Raw genomic sequence first — 19,387 nt, forward strand, 5'->3', positions numbered from 1 at the left:
GTGTGTGTGTGTGTGTGTGTGTGTGTGTGTGTTACGGAGGGAAACAAATAGAGACAGTACAGCATGTATAAAAGCTTAGCCTGCACCGCTGCACATGAGCTTTGGAGAGAATAACAGTTAGCCCATCAGGTCACTACAGGGCTGGTTGTTAAGTAGTTTCCCACCTGATGGTTCCTCTCAAACCACCGTGGGTCATCTCATACATATGACCAGAGAGCTCATTTCGGGTTGGCTCTGCATGAGTTGACGCGACAGTCCAGAAAATCTGCAGTTAAACCTGAGAGGCCGCTTCTTTGCTGGTCACACTGAATTTGCTAGCCGACAGTAACTGTAAACTAAGCTAAATCTCGGACTTTATCTGTGAGGGGCACATTTCCATTTGGTTCAACTGCCCACAGCCTGTAACAACGCTTCATTTGGCTTTATATCAGAAACAAATACAATATTTCCACCTTTCCAAGTGGTCGCTGCGTCAGATTGGGTGATCGTGGAGTCAAATTCTTCCTCTCTTGACTCCACAAAGGGACGCTGCAGGTTATTCGGACTCCGACCAATCATAGCTTGCCATCTTTCATGACTTGTGTGATGCTCATGGGTGAGCACAGGTACTGTGGACATCAAACACGTCACAGCTGATGTTTAACTGTTGCTGTTTACTCAGTCACCTGTCTGGTAACTGTTTCCAGCCATCCGGCCCTCATCAGTGTGAGCAAAAGCAGGTAAACAATCCCTACTTAAAGGTGGCAGGTAAGATAACAGGTGAATGAAATCGACAATCGCTGTGATTTCACCTGGAATGGAATCACTTAAAGCTGACAGGTGAACATGACCATCAATCGCTGTGACTCCACCCACAGTGGAAATGCAATCACCTCAACTGCTCTGCATTGAAACTCTTTTCCATCTGGAGCATCCATCGGGCAGACATTCGAAGAACAAACATAAAAATACATAACCTGTATGAAACAACTGTGATAATCACTGTGGACCTCAGGTTTCTCACAGCTCATATATAACAGATCAAAGCAATAGTTGGTAGCAAATATTCTGGGATTCATTATAACGTCCAAAACATGCATAATTTGTTATCCAGCCACAGATAATATGCAGCACAAACAAGCTTTTTGAATAGTTTCCTGCTATATTCTGAAAGTTATAATGTCACCAGGGTTGCTGGCTGTCCTTCATTATGACACACTACATGAATTAAACATGGTTAAAACATGGTGCCCGACGTAGGCACTGCAGATCCTTCTGTGCATCCTTCAGGTCTGGCCTGATCTTTAATTTTCAGTGGCTGATAAGGCGGCCGAATGATGAGATGCCACTCAGAGGGCAACAACACTGGAGGAGAGGGCTTTGATGTACTGCTGCACAAATGAGGGCTCCCAACACTGAGACCCTCTTAATACTTAATGACTGGTTTACCACAGACCAGCTTCTCTTTTGGTTCGTATCATATCAAACTTTCCCCCTCTTTCGTAATTGATTTTCATCCGAGAGGAGGCGGTGACCTCGGCTGCTCAAGTGCATGTAGGTCGGGTTAGGCCAGTCAAACTTTACTACGCAGAGAGGAAGTCGATAGTCACTTTTGCAGGACTTCCCACTCACATTCACTCCATGTGTTGACAAGTGACTTGCTGCTGCTGCTGTTGGCAGGAAACCTCCTCAACCTCAGCCTCCACCTGCTTTGATTCGGCTCTCTTTTCATGCACCCTGGGGGGTCCTTATTCCTAAACTGATCCCCACTGGAAGGATTATACTAGCAATGCTCCTTTGCTTGTTATTTTAAGAGGATATTCTGTTTTGCCGCAGCAGGGAGCATCCGTAAGAGTCGAATAATGCCATTACCTTTTGATGTGAGTGCTCCTGACAGAAATGAAGCTGGAGGAGACGAGTTCATTCACAGATATATCCTCTCACAGCCTTCATTCACTCGCTAATCAGCCTGTAACTCATTCATGAACTGTCCTTGGACCCAGGGGGATGAGACGTCTTTTTCTAGATCGGTCAAACTTGAGATGGGGCTTTAGAGTTGTTTTAACCCCAATAAGTCCACATGCAGTGAGCCGCTGAGTTTCCCTTGGCTCTGGTCCCAGTGGAGCTGAGACACAGTCTGTCCTACTTCTCACTTTACTGAAGTGTTTTTCTGCCAACACTGAGACAAAATTTACAATAAGAGATGGAGGAGAGAGAGAGGGGGGAAGTAAAACAGGCTGGTGAGGGAAAGGCAAACAATAAGTGAAAATAAGGGAGAAAATCAGCCAGAGGAACCTAAAAAAAATGTGTATAAATATAAACTTTTGCAGAAAACATAACATCGCCCAGCTTAAAACTGTTCCCTGCCATCGGAAAATCGAACATATCTGCAAAACACTCAGTGTCTATGCGTTTCAGCTGTTTTCCCTGTGGCATCCACTCCTGACAACTAAACCCTGATCACATTTTATCACATTTAATTGTTGAGTCAAACTTAATTAAAATGTGATCAAATCATCAAATCACACTCAGCTTTAGAAATATGACAAATAAGACAGGTGAGTCCAGGTGATCGGACGATGCCACCAAAGAACCAAACCAAGTGATGCCTATTGCAGGCAATAAATTCATTACCAGTAAAAACAGAAAAATAGAAACTATACTTAAAAATAACTACAGATTTGAACTGTGGTGATAATGTTCAGGCAACTCAAAGCACTCGGTTGGGCTCAGTCTTAAAATAGTGAGCAAGTCAACATCGACCTGAACAATAAGATGTGTGAGCTGTGTGAATATTTAACCAGTTGTGACCAAGAGTCTCAGTCAAGAGTCATCAATATAAAACCGAAATTTACAATTAAAATATGATGAAGGGCTGCCAGTGCAGCAGATGAGACCAAACTTTTCTATGGATGTCAGTTTTTGAGCCATGAGAAAGGGTAAAATGTGGCTCATGATAGACAGTGAGCCTTGTTTTTAGCCTAGCCGACTGCCAGAAATTCATTTTGCCCTGTTGTGGCACTTAAAATGACGACAGAGTAAGATTTACGATGTGGGCACAAGCTGCTCCCAAGGCACCAAAATACAGCACTAATTGATCTATCGCAAGCACGTACTTGGACGTGCCGACGTAACTCTGTCTGGTCGCAGGACGAAACGCACAATCCCCTCCAGGATAAAAGTGTGTTAAAATAAAAAGCTAGAAGGGACGTCACTTCCTGGACTGGAAAAAAATATTGTAAATGAACACATGTTGCTCTTTTTCTAATGTTTTTGTTATATTCTGTCTGTGCAGTAAAAGAAATATTTGCTACAGTGGACAATAAAGTTGCATTGACAATTACTTTTCTTTGAGGAAATAGACTATTTGGCAAAGCAAATTCTTAAATGTATATTGTAAGAAATAAGGCTGGACAGAACTAGTATTATGAATTCTGAATGTTATTCAAAATTCCCAATGCAGCCTTTTGTTTCCTGTCACAAACTGAATGTGGCTCCTTGTTGCTCTGTTTACCTTCCTCACAGCAGCGGCCCCTTGAGAGTCTCCCAATGAGCACGTTCTGAGCCGTAAAGACATCCGGCTTATTACCTGCAAAACTCATCCTGACGGCTCAAAGTGCCAAACGCAAATTTCCATACGGGACAGTAGTCTTTTTAATGTCTTTAGTTTTTTTTTTTTTTTTTTTTTTATCATAATAGCAATGAAAAATTAACGCTGTAATGATTTATGAATGCAATAAAAATGCTGCATGCGGCCACTCGTGCAGATGGATAACAGCACTAAATGAAGAGCAACACTGCAGGAATCTGACCTGCTCCTCGCAGATCGATATCATCCTCTGGTGGCTGTTATTCACGTCATCTTTAGCCTTGATTAACGTCCGAGGCATCTCAGTGTCGTGTCAATAACGAGAACCACCTGAGATCAACTGATGGAGACAGGCAAGGAGTCTGGGGCTGCACTGGGAAATTCGTGCTTCTGTCTGTCTGTCAATGAACACATCCCAGAATACAAAAAAGGGTGGAACTCAAACTGGACACTGGAGCACAGAGGATGGCGAGCGAACAAGGCAGCAGCTGAAGAGGAGGGAAGCGTCCAGCGAAGGATTGATCGGGGCAGGCGGAATAAGAGACAGAGCAGAATGAGAGGAGACGCTAATGGAAAAACGATGTGTGGTCCTACTTCCATATCATCCATCAGTTAAGTGTGGGTTGTCTTTTCCCTTTCTTGTGTGTGTGTGTGTGTGTGTGTTCAGCGTGTCCATCCCAGTTCTCTAATGGACCCGGGGCAACGCGGGGAGCGTGCCTGACAAAAGTTCACATTCATTAGTCATAACCTGCCACTTGGTGCTGCAACCTCTGGTACCTCAGTTCCTGCCGTGCCCGAGCTCCCTGAGAAGGTCCAATAAAGGCCCGTTACGTCTCATCCGCTCCACCCAACACACGATGCTGGCCTGGATGCATGCAGCGTTCGGCCCCCGCTGTATCTCCCCACAGCAGAGCACGGCCTCATGCTGTAGTCTGTGGCATTCTGGTAGCTTGTGGTCCAGTAACATGCTTCCATGCAGCATTAACGCGTCACAGAGGAGCAAATAAGCGCTTTAAACTTGCTCGTACAGAAATGGTGGGATATTTTTTGAAAGACGCGATGACTTTAAATATCAAAACAGCGTGTTGTCAACAAGCGCTGGCCGTTCTTGCAAGTGTGCTGCATGGACAATAATTTCAGTATGTGCCATTTTACATCTTAATGTGAGCTTTAAGTAGCTTTTTGCCTCACACACATATTTGATAGCGTATTTCTAGAAATGAAGTGCAACATTTCCTACATGCTGGCACACTTCCTGGCTTGCACAGGATATCGTCAGTGGTCCAGGAGCTCGGAGGTATCCTCTGTGACTCTCTGAAAACCCCACACAAAACATCTGGATTCCAGCAGCATGCACAGATTTAAGTCTGCTCACGGGGCTCCTTCTCTTCTTCCGATGATTGAGCCAATCACAGCCGAGTTTGCAGATGACCAATGCTTCAGACAGCCAATGAAAGTCTGAACATGCCGATATGTTACTTCAGTGAGTTAATTAAAGCTCTGCCGCCTCAAATCCAGCATTTCAGTGATAATAGCGATATTACACTCAATTTGAAATGATAAATATTGTAAAGAGCTATAGTGAAATATAGGTACAAACTGCTTAAATATGAACATATATGGCCAAAATTTAAATATCATGAATACAAATACAGATTTTTCTGTCGATAATTATATGTTTAATTGCCTTTTTTAAGAGAACAGCTAAATACACCCTTAGATAAAAACATTAGTTTCTGTGGTATTTTTTATCAGGTTTGATTGGCTAAAGGCTTCATGCTGTGTTTTCCAGCTAATAAGTTTCGGATATAGTCATCGGCAAGCATCTAATTGCAAAAAAACAATATTCAGACAGAAAAAAAGCTTCTACTTCACTGTGTTCAAACTTCAATTACTCATTGCCAGTAGTAATTCTGACTGCTGGGGATAAAAGTTCAGAGTGTTCCCGTTCAAAAGAGAGCAAAATCATGCATGGTTCAAGAACAGCAATCAATTTATTTTGGGTATGCCTTCGACAGGCTTCTTAGGCTCATTTTTACAGGTGAGGGGTTCTGTGATCCGCCTAACAACAAGAAATCCAACAGATTTCAATAAAATTAAAAATAACAGGCTGGAGGAGGTTTAATCAAAGTTTATTTTGATTAAGATATTTGTAATACTGCCCCAAATGAACAGAGATGTTTAATTGATGTCCAGATCCTGCATGTACTGCAGCGCTTCATTATCTATGTGAAACATATTTAATATTTTGGTGCCTCTGTGGTCAGGACCATCCCATCCCAGCTGCAGGACGATAAGAGAGACATGCTCTCAATGGACTGTACTGCCTCATTATTTGGTGCCGTCTGCTTGATTGGCTGCTTCGAATGAACAGAACAGGTGTTACCCACGTCGGGCTGCAGCGGCTCTACAGTGCATTAGCACAATAATGGCCGCAGGTGTATTTATTCACTGCTGAGCTCGACCTTCTGTCCAAATATTAACACCTTTCTGAATATATTCACTTCCACTTTGTAGAACTCTGCCCGCATCTCTTTCTCACACTCCCGTTCATTTCATAATTGTGTCTGAATGTGTGTGTGTGTGTGCGCACACGCGCAAGCTCAAATGTGTGTGTGTGTTGTGTGTAGTTGCAGTCCTTTGATGTGCAGTCCTTTGTAATTTCTGCCAAAATGTGACAAGCGAGAGGAGGTTGAGCTACGCCTGATTACAGCCCAGAAAACGCCTGCGTCATTGTTTCCCTAACAAAACAAAATGTTAATCCCTATTACACCATGAATATCTGCGAGATTAATTAGGGATTAAACAATTTGCTCTCGGGACAAGACCACTGCGCGAACAACAAAGAATAATGGTGCTACAAAGCCCAGATAAACAACAAACTGCTCGCTTAGTGAGTGCTGCTGCCCAAGCTCATTATTTGCTGTGAGTCACCATCTGCATCATAAATATCTGACACACACACAGAGCACACACTCCCTCTCCTCTACACACACATGGCAGAGACGTGCTCCAGCTAACCTTTGAGTTCAATAGATGTTGAACACTGCCGATCTATAATTGGCCTGTTATATATTGTAGTATTTTTAATACTTGTATGTTCTATAGCGCTTTTATCCTCTGACTACAGAGCGTTGTTAGACGCCAATCATGCATTCCTGTGTTGTACGTGTTTAATTCCTGGCTGCAAACCAACGTTCCTTTGAGATAATAATAAACCTGTGTAAGAATAGCACCAAACAGCACTTATTTGATGACATTTTTTATGTGAAACACAAAGCACCTTTGATATGGCTTTAAACGTGCTGTCAGGCTGTTTTAATGCAAATCTTTACTGTCACGCTGTGAAAACATCATCGGTCTCGCAAAAAAGACGACACAGTTTGTATTTTCCACGGCAGTGGAGGAAGCACTCAGATCATGACACATCAGTGCAAAACACTCCACTAAAAGTAAAAACATCCTACTTAAAAGCTTCAACATTAAAAGTACTCCATGGGCATGGACAGCTGACAGTTTTATTGTATATTAAGTTATTAGACTATTAGGCTTTTTGTTGTGGTTTAATGAGCTAAAGCTAGTTTTAACTTCTTAATATACAGTGTAGGGGTTTAGCCTAGTGGTTCCTAACCTAGGATAGAGGTTACAGGTGAAGGTTTTAGAAGATTAATAGGGTGGAAGAGGAGGTCAGTTCTTAATTATTTTGGATTTTATTGCATATTTGTTTTTTATTATTATATTTAAGATTCAATATTAGATGATGCTTTGTGTTTGCGTTTATGAGGGAAACACTCTTGGTGGAGTTGGAACCTGACAAAGGGCCCCAACTAGGCAGTTTTATTTAATATATAAGGGGCCAAAAGGCAGAAAGTTTGGGGACCACTCTAGTAAATCGACTATGCCAAGAAATATGAATATTGATCAATTTGTCATGCACAGTATCGCTCTGTCAATCTAGAAACAGCCAAGGGAATTTACTGGTGCATTGCCAAACACACTCACACTGCGCGTCCACGCATGCTTGCAAATTCCCAAACGCACCTGCAGATCGGTTGCAGTCACTTTACATTCATATGAATCTGTGAAAATCTGAAGTGTTGACAGAGAAGCACGGCCAGGCGGGTTCCCTCTGACACCCGCTGTCCGACACAACCAGAGCATGACAAATGCGCCGACGCCTCAATAGACCCGCTTCGCTGTCAGATAGGAGTAAACAAGTGAACGGGCTTACAAGGAACTCTGGAACTGGTTCAGATCAGACTCATTCGAGTGCATCTGCTTGTAAAGTTGTTCATGTTTCTCTTCGGCGCTTTGATATTTGGATATGAACTGACACACAGCAGCCCGCAGCCGCTTGCTTTTATCACTCAAACCCCCAAGTAGAAATTAAAGACAATCCAGCCTTTGGCCTGTGTCTTACTCTCCAATCAATCTGTGTAATTACTGCAAAGCAATGAAGGATCAGCTCCCATTGGCTTAAACCTGACTTCACTATGGGTAAAACACAAAGACACCCGTTTTGGGACTTATCTGATCTGTCAAAACATGCCAAAGACTCAAAGGCATACTCATTGTGCCAGTTACTCGTTCAAAATCAGAAATAGCACATTGAATCGGTGCAGCTGTAAGTGTACACTGAGGGGGATTAGTCTGGATTAGAATTGAGTGATACAGGAACTCAGTGGGGACTCAGGATGTCATTATTTCTGCAGGCCCAGGGAATACTCCCACCCAGGGAAGGACTGCTGCCACTTCTTCACCGCCATCTCCAGATTCTGCAGTAAATCCCGGCCAGACGCCCGTCCTTAACCGAACCATTACTTTTAACGAACGACCTACGAGTTTAGTCTCTGGAGGTTAATTAGACAAGAATGTGATGCCTTCGCATTTTCTCCGTTGAAGAGATTCACTCAACTTTTTGCATGAGTGCAAAGTGGTGAAATTTTACACATTTTTAGCAGCAGCAGTCAACATAACAGGCATCAGAGTCTCTCAGCAGCGTGTGAACACACTGGAGGACAAGCAGCTGAAATGTGCACGGCATTAAGGAAGCTTTGTATAATTACAACAGAATACTTTGTTATGTTTTAACTACAGCACCTTCAGTTTCTCTTTAGTTAATTTTTAATGCAGCGCAGGAAATGCAAAATGAAATGAATGAACTCAGCGGGGCTTGCTCTTTAATTAAAGCCACAGAGACGCTACCATTCCATTCGGCTCTACAAAGCATTTTAGCATCTTTCAGCTAATTGTTTTGGTTTTATGGACCAGAACTTTGGTTCACTGTCACCTCTCTAATCGACTTGTTGTTCAGGCACCAAAAAAACCCGCGTGAACCGAGAGCACCAAACAGCTGAGGAACAAAGTTAGTGACTGGTTAACATGTTGAAGCATTTTGCAGCTAAACAGCCTGATATTTCCTGCAGGAGTTGGAGACCAAAACAGAGCTAGAAACAGAGTGAACATTAGACTTATATTTGTCAGGTTGCCAGAAACAGAAGTCCAAATGATTACTAACGGGGTTGCTTGCTGTAAGACAAGTCAGTGGCTAAAGCCATGAAGGAAAAAAAAGTGCCTTCATGTTTCAGGAACATACAAACTAGAGCAGGATTCAGTGAAAAACTGCCAAGTGGGATAAGAGCGATCATCCTGCCATCTTAAAATTTGCAATTTAAACTCCTCCAATTAGCCTCCCCCCATCACCTTGATTTGATTAGCCCGCTGCTCTCTACCTGCTCTGTTGTGATGAGCTCTCCTCAGATATCTGCAGGCGGCTGCACTGTGATTAGATGTGCTTAGTCATGCACTAAGTGACAAGCAGCACACACACACACCCTCACAAACCTACATGCAGACATATGTGAACACACACGGAAGCATCTCTTATTCACTTATGGACAAAAACACAATGTGTGTCGATACATGCGCACAATTAGCCTTTATAAACCCAGAAAACAAGTTCTACAGTACATACAACACTAACACACACACACACACACACTGTGCTTTAAAGTGGTCACAATGCATGTTTAGCAGCTTGAACTACCTATTGAAAGCATTCACTGCTACTTTGCTTACAAGGGGGTGCTTTTTCTGTTGCTCCGCATCAATTGCACTAAAATCAGCTGCACGCCAATGTAAGCTAATTTTTGACCGAGGTAAACGGAAAAAAGCCTCCTTTTTTTGCAGCTGACAACAACTCGAGCTACAAGGTTGAGCATCTAATTCTGAAAAGCTGGAAGTGGCTAAAGATGTTCCTACGTGATCAAATTAACAATCTCCATCCACAGCATCTGCTTGGATACTGATGCCATCCGAGTTCGGCAGAAAGCCGTGGAAGGATTCAGCGAGCTATGATTCATGGTCTTGCTCACCAATGAATATCTTTGCCATGTGAAATTGCCTAATAAATATGCGCTGGATCGCAGTGACTAGGCATGACTGGAATTTTATGGTTGATAAAGCAGCTCAGAGGCACAAAGGCATAAAATAAGTCATCACCTTATGCAGCCTGCGCTTCATGTTAACAATAAACAATACAGCCATTAAATTAATTCTTAATAGTAACATTAAATCACACTGAATTGTTTCTATTGCTGCACGGACCACTTTAACAAATGCTCTCTATGCAATTGTACTGTGAAGGTTTTTCATAGGAGTTTGGGCGTGTAATAAATATTTTAATCTATGAAAATCGTTTAGTCATTTATGCAAGAGAAGAGATTTTCGCCTCTGAAAGTCTTCTTAGTTTCAGAGCCACCCAATAGACTTGAAGCTGACATGAAAAATACACAATAAAGTGTCCTTTTTTTCTCACCTTGAAGTTCTGGACATTTTATCCAGGCCACTGAAACGTGAAAACAACAAAATAAAAACAGGCTCCCAAGCCGGTGAGAAGTTAGGATCCGACAGACAAAAAAATTGTACTTTATGATCTGGCTCTTCAAAGACTGATGTGAAAAAATAATTTTCACAGACTTTGCGGTTGAAATCTTCATGTTAACAGCTGAAGGCCTGTTGCGCTCCGGCTGTGGTTCATAGACAGAAACTGAGCTCTCTGAACGCTGCACAACACAACTTATGAGAGACACTTAAGAAATCTAGTCTGCCTCTGGTAGTCTGTGTAAAATAACCTGTTAATAATTTAATATTTAATCCTAAAATATCATTTAGAAATTTGAATACTTTGTTTAGACTGTCTCACAAAATTTTGCAGGATTTTATGCTTAGTGCTGTGAAAGAAGTCGTTTTAAGATTGGAGGGGATTTTATTGATCCAATCCGTTACTTATTGTAAACAGCGTAAATGTAGACCATTAGGTGTGGCTGTAGTGGATAAATGATCCATATGTGAACAACAATTTCTCCATTTAGAGACTCGATGAGAAATGTCTACATTATCTTTAATTCTGACATTTTTCTTTAGGGTTTTCAGTATCAGATCTATCTGAGACTAAAATATGAAACAGATTTAACTGATTTTGCATTTACTAATAAATCCAAATCCTTAGACTTTTCGTGATACTGAATAGATCCTGTATCAGATGAAGCTGCACTGAAAAAAGGTGTAAATATTTTAATGTACCTGCAGAACAAGAAAAACAACTTTCCTCTTTCGCCTCAGAGGCTGTTAACTGCATCCCACCAAAAAAAGATGTAGGGCCAAAAATGTAGGTGGCACTAGAACAAAGGCCATAGGGTCATTCGATAGTTAACCCATTAGGAGCATAAATGTGCTCAAGCAAATTCCATGGCAACCTGCTTGCAGGACCAGATTATGACACATGTACACACATTTAAGCCTGATGCTGCTCCCTTGAAGGAAGGCGATGGAGGAGGCAGGTGGTGCACTCTCCCAAACCAGCGAGCGCATCGCTCAAATCACTGAGGATGTTTTGGCCTCTGGCTTTGTTCCACACAGGGACAGTGATGCGAAGAAGTGAAACCAGCCAATGGGCACCAAGGAGCAGACGTCATCATGGTAGACAGGCAGCAAAATGAGAGGGGAGAGTCCACCTTCACCTAAAGAATGGTTTCAACACCTGACACCTCTGTTTCTGCCACGTCTACCACCAGCAGGCAAGGTTGGTTGCTTTTAATCATGTGCGCAGCCTTATAATAATCTTAACCAGGTGAGTTTTGGTGTCTAAGCTTTCTAACATTTTTTAAAAGCTGATATGGGTTGTTTGGGAAGAGTCAGACGAATGGCCAATTCTAGATAAAAGGACTTGATAAATATTCAAATAAATCCCGCCTTTCATGGCAAAGTGGTGTGAAAAATATTGCTTATTGTGGCACCAAATGCAAAAATAGAAAGAGCAACACAAGCAAACACTGCTAAGACCTTTAAGGCGGCGAACCCCTGCTGCAAGGACAGCATCCAACAGCTCACTGTGGCTTTCCACCCTCCGAGCTCTCTTTCAGGGCACGTTCCAGCAGCTCAGAGGAATATGGGAACAGGTATCTGTGTGAACAGCTTGTTAAGTAAACAGGCTTGCAGTTCAACAGCTGCTAGTGTCACGCTGGAAACCAGAGGATCACAGAAAAAGGTGCAATATGCTGGAATACACACACACACACACAGACAGTCATGTTTCCATCACTTTAGAGGACATTACATTGACTTCCATTCACGTCCTGGAGAGTCATGCTACCAATGACCTTCATCCTAAAATTTAATGATTACCCTATGGGGACTTGTATTTTCTCCCCGTAAGGCAGGCAAGTCCCCACAATGTGACTGAGACACAAACATACACACACAAGCATGCACACAGTCATGTTTCCATCATTTTAGAGGACAATACATTGACTTCCATCCACTTCCTGGGGGGCCACGCTACCAATAACATCTACTTGCCTTCCCCTAACTGTAACCTTCATCCAAGTCTTCATCCTAAATTTAATGATTACCTTATAAGGTAAGGGAGGCAAGTCCCCACAATGTGACTGAGACACACACACACAAACACACACAGGTGATGTTGAGGTGAGGAGATTCAGTACTGTTGACAAGAGTGGAGGGTGTTGACTCACCTTTTCACCAGCATTAATTCAAAGCTGTCAGCCAGCATCTGCTCAGAAACAGTGCATGTGTGTGTGTGGAATGCTGACAATGAATGATATTCAGTCTCACAGGTACTGTGTGTATAAGCTGTGTAGATGTATGAAACACAGCTTTTCACGGTCCTCTGAGATACAGTAGACTAGAATAAGATGCAGCAGAATAACAGAATAGAACACAACAGAGCAGAACAAGAACAGACACACATAGCCACCAAACTCAATAAACTGAGGGAGGAGAAAGAAGAGGAAGAGGAAGAAAAGGAGTCATAAACCATCTTTCTGGAAGATGAATGGCTCTCTGGAGGCAAGAGGCATCACTTCTCATCCTAATTACTCTTTAAGCACTGACCCAGAATCAGCTCCTCCACTCTGCCTTCATGTAACCCTTCAACCACTAAAAACCGACCCTGCATCTGCTAAAAGTCATGATTTAAAATAAATAAAAAAACACCACTAATTTCAAGTGGAGCTGATACTTTGTGTCCCAAAGCTTTGTAAACGACGAATCGGGAGCACGATTTGCATTCCCGCCCCGCTTGTGCTTGTAGATGATTGATGACTCATCCAGAAAGACTAATGGGAACGCAGTCCAGGGCATACATATTTCATAACAAAGCAGCCTTTCGTGTAACAGCAAATGTTGTGAATCAGTAGCTCAGCTTACGACCACGTTTTAATGCGGAGAGGCCGAACGGACTTTGGACATTTTTGACGATGCTGTCGGAAACGCATTTTCAGGATAAGTAACTCCAAATCATATTACGGAATCATTACCGTGCATTGCTCGGTTTTCACCAAATATGGCCGCCATGAGCTGACAGTAAACAGCTGCGCCACCTGGGCCTGAACATTTTTCATTTTTGGAGTCAAAGTTCAGTCAACGCTGATGCACATTTATTGCTGTGACATTTTAAAAATGCGCCAACAGTAAAAACCCATCCAACAGTTTATTTTCAGCTTTTCGATGCTCCGTTCTCATTTGGCCGTGTTGTTGTTGTTGTTGTTATCCTGCTGGATGAGGATGACTCCTCCAGACAGCCCCCAGTGGGTCGCTATTGCTTGATTGCATTGGAACATTACAGCACACTGAAGGTAGAGAGCTCATGTGCTCGTGGTTGGTGTTGTATATTAAGTATAAGCACTAAATATGCCTCTATCATAAACCACGAGATAACAGCAGGATATATTACATTTACCTAACAGCTTAAATCTATATCAAATAAACTCTATCCCAATTTCACTGCTGTTGGTAATGAAAACACGTACAAGTTGTCATTATATATCAGTTCCAGGTTTGTTACATTATAACCTGCTTTATTAATGTTAATTTAAAAAAATGTGACTTTAAGAAACATAGTTGTGTAAAGTTTTGTGATCATGTTTCTGAGTCCTGTGAATGTTTGTGTGTGTGTGTGTGTGTGTATTAGCCACGTTGTGGGGACATAATCATATTTACACACACACAATGTGGGGACTCACCTTCCTTATGAGGACAAAGTCCCCATAATGTAAATCATAAAATTTTTCAAATTAGGTTTAGATTAAGGTCAGGGTGTGTGTGTGTGTGTGTGTGTGTGTGTGTGTGTGTGTGTGTGTGTGTGTGTGTGTGTGTGTGTGTTCAGCTTCTCCTGAATGGACCAGCTGATTAATGTCTGACACATCCACTCACTCATCCAGGTTTATTGTGTGTTACTATGTTTACAGCACAGAGTGTTATTTTATTATCCTTCCCTCTTTCCTGTCTTTATTAGGAGCATTTTTGTTTGCACAAAAAAGCTTGTAAATGTAAGCAAAATGCAAAAAATCGATATAAAAAAACAATTATAATTTATCTAGTTTTAGGCAATGTATGACTTGTCCATAGTGTATGCTACTGCTCACACAACGGCTCTGTTATTAAACACAGTGGGTGTATTGTGAGATTATGTTTACACAAATGCAGCAGTGTGCACGAAGCAACAGTCCACATGGCTGATGATGATTCTTCTTCTGTTTTTTCCAGGAATGGTATTGTTTCTGACTCAAAGCGAGCCTGACAGCTTAGCTTAGCTGCTGCCTTGCTGTGGTTCACCTGAGGTAACCTTCACTGTGCACGGCAGCCATTTGTTTGCAGATACACGGGGATGTCTGGGTGTGTGAGGTGCGCTAACATTCATCTGCTGCTCAGCTGCACTCGCTCGCTGCACAGAATCAGCCTTCATCTCTCTGTCTGTACCCCCCCCCCAACTTGTACCTATACTGTAATTTATCAAAGCTGACACTGACAGTCAGTGCAATTCCAGCAGCGCTTCCAGCCTTCTTTCCCAATATATAGATTTGCACAGGCTAATATACTATAGATAATCACAGTCTACACTGAGTTCACCATATATATGATTTCATAATAGACACTGTGCGGAAAGCAACGTTAAAACACACTTTAGGTGGATTAAGTTCTCTCTGATGCTACGAAACCAAAACAAATTCACATCTCAGTCTAGTGAATAAAACAGCAACAGAGTGTATATCACACACTGGAGTCAACAAGTTCATTGATTAAGGCTATATTAGCAAAACAAATGAAGTTAAATTACACAGCAGAGAAACTGTTGCTTTCACTGTGTCTGTGTTTGTTTACGTGCACACACAGTCTCAGCTTTCAACAACATTATTTTTCCAAACATGAACTTTGCAAACTTTGTTTGTCTGAGAGTGTGTTTGTTATGTCTACCTCTGTGAGAGCCATTCTTAAGTGTGAGGACATTTTTGGAAACACTTCTTTAAGAGGGTTGTTTCAGAGTCAAGAGTCGATTTACAGGTTGAGGTTACAGTTAGGTTTAGTTTAAGGTTAGGGACAGCCTTCCGAGCTAGGTATGTAGGTGTTATGGTTAGTGGCTAAGGAATTGGTTTTAAGGTGGATTCAGGCTGAGGTTATCATGAGGTTTGGGTTTAGGTTCGTCACAGTTCAAGAGCAGCCTTTGAGAAATGAATGAAAATCTATAAACTCTCCTCAGATGCTACAAAAACAAGTGAATGACTTTAATATTTGTCTAAACAGCCCTATTCAGAAAAACATAACTGCAGGAATTGAGGCACCACAGGGGAAAATAGACACTTCTTTTTGTTTTTTTAAACTAGAAAAATTGTTCATTTAAATGCTTCCATGTGTGTCGTTTCAGGTACATTGAGCACAGAAGCCATTTTTATCAAAATGACATCCTCCCTGTGTGTGTGCAGTTGCAGCTAACGCGCTGCTTTCTAACAAAGATTGCACAGGAGGATTCAAGCGTGGACATCCGATCCGTCCTGCTGCGCTATAGAGTCCATTAAAACTATTGACATGTTGGAGAAATGGCCGTCATCCTCGCAGAGCGAGCATCGGAGCACGCGTGCCGCGGCATGCTTTGAAGCCACAACAGGCGCTGGAGGTACAGTATAAACACACATCGACAGCACAAAGGTCACTCATTTTGCATTTGTGAAGCGAGGTGATTGGAAAGAAGCTGTAATTAGAAAACACCAGCCACAGTCTTAGGTCTCTCACTTGTTTATATGCTGCTACGGGGTGTTTCCTGTAGGTTTGGTGCATCACAGGCTTAAATATTTGCATTATTTGCACAAGAATCTGAACTCGAGGAGCCTTTTGAGATGAACAGCACAGAAGTCAAAGCTTTGGACCCAACTTCCTCCAGACAGCACAAGTTTTAAGCTCCCAGCTGTCACACTCTGAGGCGACGGCAGCTGCCGGTTCAAGGTGAAACGCACTGCAGCGTACTGACTTAAGTCTCAGTTTGTGTTGCCAGAGCACAAATCCCAGCAGGAGGCTCTACCTGAGGCTGCTCCGTCTTCATTGTGCTGACTAGCAGCGCTGTGAGGGGCTCATAAAAATTCACTTTGACTTCATCAAAACTCTATGAAATGTAGTCCACCGTACTCTGAGAAGCTTCTGTAAATTGCACTTCTAAACAGAGAGAAGTAAACAGCCGGATTCACCTCGCAGACTCACCGACTCCAACTTGAAGAAAAGTTTTACATTTACGAAAATGTTTCTTCAGCTTTCTGTCTCTTCCTGTCAATCTTGGTTCAGCTCTACCTGCCTGCACCATCTGTATTTTTGCAGTCGTGATAAGCGAGTGAATGCGCGTGCTTGCCGCCCGCTGGTGAGCGATACTGACAGGGAGTCGATGTTGTTGGCCTGGCGCCTCCACATACTGACAGGCATATCACCGCTCTCCTCCCCACTGAGCGCCACGCAAACCCCGTCTCTCCCTCTCACTCAGCTCGTCTATCATGATAAAACACTGTGTGGGGGGGACGATGTCTATATTCAAGTGTCCCTGGATTCATTCTCGGATCACTTTAGAGGAATGGAAATTGACTTTGAAAAAGAGTCATCTATTGCAAATGTCTTTTATTCAGTTCTAGGCGGTGGATAGTGGAATGCTCTATTGATTCCTGTAACAGTATATTTTCTTTCCAATTTCACAATGAGGTCAAAGGTCAGGGTCAAACAGCAGCCTGCTAGCAGGAATGATTTTATCATCGCCCAATTAGTTATGCAAAAACATGCCAGAGACCTGCTGCTAAAGGACCAGTTTCCTGCATTTCTTCTCCTTCCTGGCAGCTAATGAACTGGAACTTTTCTCCCAGCGTTGCTCATAAATCCAGGTTCTGCTACTCGTTTCCTAAATCCTTCTCTCTGAAAAGTTAGTAAAAGTAAGTTGGCCTTTACTGACCAAGAGACGGATGTTGTCAGGTTTTTTTTTTAAATCCGTCTTTCACTCGTTTCACCATCTGTCCAGAAACTGGGAGCTTCAGCTCACTTTGCTCCAGAAAAACAACAACAACAACAGTGCAGCCATCTTCCTGTTTCATGCAACACATAAAACAATCTAGCAGATCAGACCCTATAGCCCCAAATGAAAAATGCAGTGACTCCGTTCAGCACAAATTGGGCCACTCCACCACTGATCCTACATTATAGTTCCCAATAAATCACACAGTACCAGTTTCAGTTCACTCACTCAATCCTAGTGTCTTAAAATGTGGTAACAAACCATTCATGTTAAAAAAAAGCTACATGTGATTAATGTCTTTTTAAAAACTGGCCACCAGAATAACTTACATCCCTCATACATACACTCATTCTGATGGAGGTTTACTGAAAGCTCAGAAACAGCAGTACAGTTTAAGCGTCCTGCCCTTGAGCCTGTGTTCTGCCTTTGAGCTTAAGTCCAAGCCCTTTTCCCAAAGTGGCGACACTTGACCAAAGCTGATCCAAAGAACTATATCCAACGGTTTTGGTGAATATGGGAAGCAAGCGTTCGTACACCAGGCAGTGCTAAAAACTCCCTCTTTAGCAAAGATATTGAATATTTCAGGTGAGTAACAGCTAAGTGGATAAATGTATGATGTCTCACAGCATGTGCATGTTATTTTGTGCTTGAAAATCTGAAAATATAAGAGGAAATTTAAACAACTAGCAATCTCACTTTTTCTCCATTCATAAGTTTTAGTTTTATGTGCAAATCTGCACGGCAACACAAGACAGTTGACTGCTATTAATCAGAGAACAGGCCCGTATTATTGCATTTAATATTGATATTAAGTTGTCTTACTTTGTCACAATAAATTCTAATACTCTATTTTATTTGAAAAGCCGAGTGCATGTAAGATGTGGGAGAGCAAGTGAAAACCAACAGTTTTACATTTAAGGACTTTGTTTTGGCCCAAGTCTGAAACAGCAACCACGACTACCTGTTCTCGTGTTTGATCTCAGCAGCACCACGAGATCACAAACTTTATTGACAACAAGGCTAAAAGACAAAGAAAGGCGCTTTTAGGCGTCGCTCCTACCTTTCTGTAGACGATCATGTTGGGGGAGTCGTCATCGGGGTCCACGCTGCTCATGGACCTCATGGACAGCAGAGGTCGGGTAGGGGTCACCTGGACGCTCTCCTTCGTCTCCTCGGACCCCTCCTCGGTCTCCGTCGCCTCCACAGTGCTCGGCTGCTCCTGCTCCTCCTTCTCCTCCTCCTGCTGCTGCTGCTGCTGCTGCTGCTGAGGTGCCTCAGCCATCACGACAGTCTCCTTCTAAGTCTCCTTCTCCTGCGTCAACTTATCCTCTCCTCTTTAACAGCGTCGGTCTTTCTCCTCCTCCTCCTCCTTTCTGTCCTCTATGTGCTCTCTCCTCGGCGCCTGGAAGCTGCTGCAGAGAGAGAGATGAATTAGACGGCACCACTCACCGCTGGGCTCAAGCCTCCCATCTCTCCATCTCTTTTTCTTGTCTCCTGTCAGCAGGCACAGGATGGATGAAATGAACGCGTCATAAATTCTCCTGCTTTTCTCTGTTATCTCCTCTCTGCAATTCCTCCTCCTCTGCTGTCACATGAGATTGAAGTTTCAGGAGAAGTTTTTCTGTCCCTGGGGCGTCTTTCTTTTAGACTCGCCTCAGTTTATCAGCTAAAAATCACAGGTTTATTTGCCAGTATAAGCAGTGATATCATGACTTGTAAACAATGGCTTTTGCAAAGGGGAGATAATGTACTTAACTTCATACAATGTTTTCTACTTTTAAACACAAGATACAACACATCCTAACTTGCATAACCCATCTTCTAGCTGCATGGTGGCGACCCATCACTCTGACTGCATGTATGGCTTTCTCTGAGCACCTGTGTGTGTGTGTGTGTGTTTGTGTGTGTGTGTTATGAAGTATTAATCAGAGGGTAAAGATAAAGGAATTTTCCTTTGTTTCAATGGTGTAAATTTGTGT

The 19,387-nt window shown here is 42.6% G+C and overlaps 1 protein-coding gene across 1 annotated transcript in view; it reads right to left on the reverse strand.

The window, feature by feature from the left end:
* Positions 1-18,690, reverse strand: part of rgs6 (regulator of G protein signaling 6) — a 76,866-nt gene extending 58,176 nt beyond the window's left edge. Inside the window, exon 1 of the mRNA XM_041958294.1 lies at positions 18,469-18,690. Coding sequence (XP_041814228.1) covers positions 18,469-18,690 — 222 coding nt within the window. The remainder of the gene's footprint in view (positions 1-18,468) is intronic.
* Between the last annotated feature and the right edge of the window lie 697 nt (positions 18,691-19,387).

Source organism: Chelmon rostratus, chromosome 18 (genome assembly GCF_017976325.1).
Source record: "Chelmon rostratus isolate fCheRos1 chromosome 18, fCheRos1.pri, whole genome shotgun sequence".
Lineage (NCBI taxonomy): Eukaryota > Metazoa > Chordata > Actinopteri > Chaetodontiformes > Chaetodontidae > Chelmon > Chelmon rostratus.